Below are 3,734 nucleotides of genomic sequence, written 5' to 3' on the forward strand. Positions count from 1 at the left end.
ATAACACGCGCGCAAGCACACATACACCAGTCTATATCTTGAATAGAAAAAATAAATTTCATTTTTGTGTCTATTCGTTTGCAGAATGATTTTTGTATTCAATATCCATTAAGAAAATTTTCGAACATTTTTTAAAACAGAAAATATTTGTTCAATGATGAGTGTCGGCTACGTTCCGATGTCCGTCAAGGAAAGTATTCGTAAACAGAAGACGATAAGTTATATAGTATATTATTTCAAGGAATTATTATTGTGTTACACAGATAATAATTTGAAAAAAAATTTTCTTCAAATTGTTAAATACAGATGGCCTGAACTTTGTATAAATACATTTGCTATAAATAAATAAATGACTAGAAAGAGTATTATCTCTCTAACACAAGACGTCGGTCTGATATGAAATAACCGGAGTAGTTATGTATTTTTTATTTAATTTGCTATTTATTGCCGGTATTGGCAAAGGATAAACATGTAGTTCAGCGGGAAATCTAGTGCCAGCGATATCTACTTCATAACGTGCCGATGGACCCATTATAAAATTCGTAGTAACAAGTTTTATTTCTTGCTCGTGTCTTGTTCCAGGTAAACTGATAAATCCAAGGCAAATCAGCTTCTCAATTACGAAATCGTAGCTAAAAGAATAATATAATATATAATCATCCAATGAAAAATAACAACGAAGTACTTACCCAGTCGAAGTAACGGTACCAACGAATTGGCCATTCCGATATAACGGCTCACCTCCCCATGCCCATACGTCTTTATTTATATCTATTCCATTAAGCACTAATAAAACTAATCGCTTTGTCATTCCTTGGTCTTTTTGCCGTTGCAAGGCAAACTTGCCAATAAAATATTCCTTCTATAAAACAGTTACAAAATATTTAACACGTTCGCTACTGCATATTTAAAAATTGTTCACTAAAGCCTATACATTTTTATTGGTTTTACTTCATATAATGTTTACATTTATATCCAATAAGAAATTATCAGTTGAAAAGACGTCGAATCAATGACTGTTTAACCAAATCCTGTTGAAAAATTCCAGGTAATTTTCCACAGCAATTCATGCCTAGATAGCACGATGAATTCTTTAAATGTTCCTAAAGTTTCCTCCTTTCCTGAATTGCACTTCCTTAGGAATTCGTGGAAGAATACTATAAGAATGATTTAGAAAGTTACATGCACCATGATTGGAGTTTCTCAGAACTTCTTAGAGTATTCATATAGAATTACTTCAATTCAAAAAGATTTCTTCGGATTTAATAAATTTTATTGTACACGAAAGAAAGATTAGAAACTTTGGCCGGGGGTGCGCTCTGCTCTTGTGTGTATCTGTAGATGTCCACTTTTAATGCCATATGAGATGAAAAACATCAGACTCGGCTGGGATCGAACTCGGGTCTTTCGCTTGCTAGACAACTGCTCTTTCCACTGAGCTATTTAAGACTTCATGTTTGTGACATCTATATATCTAGTGAAAAATGATTCGTTGATTGACGTCAAAATGATATCACATTGACGTCGGTCTGACGATTTCAACGTCTATTTGATGTCATTTTGATGTCAATCAACGAATCATTTTTCGCTGGATACTATACTGTTATACTGTTATATATACTTAAATAATAGGAAATAAGGGCTAATTCGAGTTCAAGCACAGGATTAATAGTGCTATGTACCATATGGGTAAAACCTTCCTTGTATTAGTAAATAGAGCAATATTTATTGAACATGAATATTCAAACGTTTCGGCTCAATCATGAACCCTCTTCAGTGATATAAAAACTCAAGGTTTACAAAACAAACGCATTACAAGTAAAAGAATTAATTAAAGACCTTAATAAAATGACATGAATGTTATTCGCAGTATTATAGCTGACAAGACCGTTACCCGACAAATATTAAGAAGTTCAAATTAATACTAGGAAGTAGCCGTCATAACTATAAAAAAAACCATAAAATAAAATAAAAATAGGTATGATTAAAATATAATAAATAATTAAAACAGTCAATATAAATTACCTTTGTTGAGCTCGGCTAAAAGTGAAACGATCCTGTTAACGATAACATCGCCACGTCTAAGTAATAGAGATAATAACAGATTTATATACACGAGCATTAACATTGCGGCGATGACTCGTGGAAGAGAAGGAAACAGAGTTTTACTTTCATAATAAGCCGCAGTAGCTGTTGCCCAAATATTCTGTGTCCTTTTGAGAGTTAAGTCCATGTTTTTGAAATTTAATGTAAATTATTTCTGATATCAGGCGTTTTAAGTAATAACGTTCCTCATGCAACGTTCCTTCAAAACTTTGGCTTGATCCCAATTGAAATCATGGTTTTTTCTCAAACGGTGTTCCTGTATGCTGTAAAAAAAAAACTTTTTAAAGATCTTTATGTCATTTTTATATCATCTTAACTAGATGGAAAGTTAAAAATTACATCAATAATGCCATTTATAGATTCTTAAAATCCGGTGAGGGGAATTTTCCTAGGGCTTATGGGTTACCTATGATACATAAGGAGGGACACCCGTTGAGTTGAATAATTATTTCTTCTATTAATAGCCCCCTTTATAATCTTGCAGTTTTTTTGCATAAAATTATTTACAAAAAAAATTCCCCCGGCTAAAAGTAAAATTAACAATAGCTTTGACTTAGTTAACAATCTTTCATTTAGACATTTCGAGGAACATCATAAACTGGTTTCTCTGGATGTTATTTCTTTATTTACTAATATTCCTCTTCATCTAGCATTAACTTCGGTTGACAAACTTGGCATTAGGGAGCGTTCCGATTGACCACGGTACGATTGGATATAACCAATCGATGAAAAGAATTATCTAGTGAATTACTAGGTCGAACCAATTATTACAAATTATGTCTAATCGTACCGTGGTCAATCGAAACCCACTCTTGGCATTATATTGGCGATTCCATTGGGATTCCTCGCAACGAGTTTATGTTGGCTTTGGAATTTGTTCTTGATTCTACATTTTTTACTTTTAATAACAAAACTTATAAACAAGCTTTTGGTAGTCCTATGGGCTCCCCATTGTCCCCTATTATTGCGAACCTAGTTCTTCAGGATTTGGAAGAAAGAGCTATTAACATGATTCCTGACATTGCTTTTTTATTTTAGATATGTTGACGATATTCTTTTAGCGGCTCCTAAGAAGTTTTTAGATAACATATTGCGCATTTTTAATTCGTTTCATCCTCGGCTGCAGTTCACAATTGAAATAGGAGATGACAGTATTAACTTTTTAGACACCACTTTTTTAATACGTAATAACACAATTATTTTCGACTGGTATCATAAACCGAGTGGCACTCACTTGGACACGGTACAATTGGACACGGAGCAAATGGACACATTGCAATTAGACACAAAATTTTGCCTACGGTTCAATTGGACACGGTGCAATTGGACACGATGAATTTGGATTCAGTGCATTTGGACACGAGAAAAATGCGCACCATTCATTTGGACACCGAAAGTTGCACGCCGGTCATTTGGACACGAAAAGTTGCACACCGCTCATTTGGACACGAAAAGTTGCATACCGCTCATTTGGACACGAAAAGTTGTACACCGCTCATTTGGACACCGAAAATTACGCACCGCTCATTTGGATACGAAAAGTTGCACACCGCTCATTTGGACACCGAAAATTGTACACCGGTCATTTGGACATGAAAAGTTGCACACCGCTCATTTGGACACGAAAA

The 3,734-nt window shown here is 34.2% G+C and overlaps 1 protein-coding gene across 4 annotated transcripts; it reads right to left on the minus strand.

Moving 5' to 3' along the window:
* Positions 1-9: 9 nt before the first annotated feature.
* On the minus strand, positions 10-2,079 carry LOC116853146 (pyruvate dehydrogenase phosphatase regulatory subunit, mitochondrial-like). 4 transcript variants are annotated; one of them, XR_004379911.1, is made up of 4 exons: positions 2,026-2,079; positions 968-1,157; positions 690-862; positions 10-632 (listed from the first exon to the last, which is right to left on the minus strand). XR_004379911.1 is itself a non-coding variant. In XM_032834044.1 (3 exons), the coding sequence occupies exons 2-3, from the start codon at positions 809-811 to the stop codon at positions 374-376; spliced, it is 381 nt and encodes a 126-aa protein (XP_032689935.1). In that variant the 5' UTR covers positions 812-1,157; positions 1,237-1,295; the 3' UTR covers positions 10-373. The 4 variants fall into 4 exon arrangements, 2 of the variants coding, with proteins under 2 accessions (XP_032689935.1, XP_032689934.1); XR_004379912.1 differs by lacking the exon at positions 2,026-2,079 and adding an exon at positions 1,237-1,295 and having other exon boundaries at positions 10-862; XM_032834044.1 differs by lacking the exon at positions 2,026-2,079 and adding an exon at positions 1,237-1,295 and having other exon boundaries at positions 690-1,157.
* Positions 2,080-3,734: the final 1,655 nt, after the last annotated feature.

The sequence above is a fragment of the Odontomachus brunneus genome, unplaced genomic scaffold (assembly GCF_010583005.1).
Source record: "Odontomachus brunneus isolate Ranch 3 - 2012 unplaced genomic scaffold, Obru_v1 Obru_scaffold_280, whole genome shotgun sequence".
NCBI lineage: Eukaryota > Metazoa > Arthropoda > Insecta > Hymenoptera > Formicidae > Odontomachus > Odontomachus brunneus.

Excerpts from the sequence above, each read along its gene's own strand:
- LOC116853146 (XM_032834044.1), bottom strand. The coding sequence starts at position 811 with ATGACAAAGCGATTAGTTTTATTAGTGCTTAATGGAATAGATATAAAT. Across the intron at positions 633-689 it reads GGTACCGTTACTTCGACTGG|CTACGATTTCGTAATTGAGA; the intron begins GTAAGTACTTCG and ends TTATTCTTTTAG.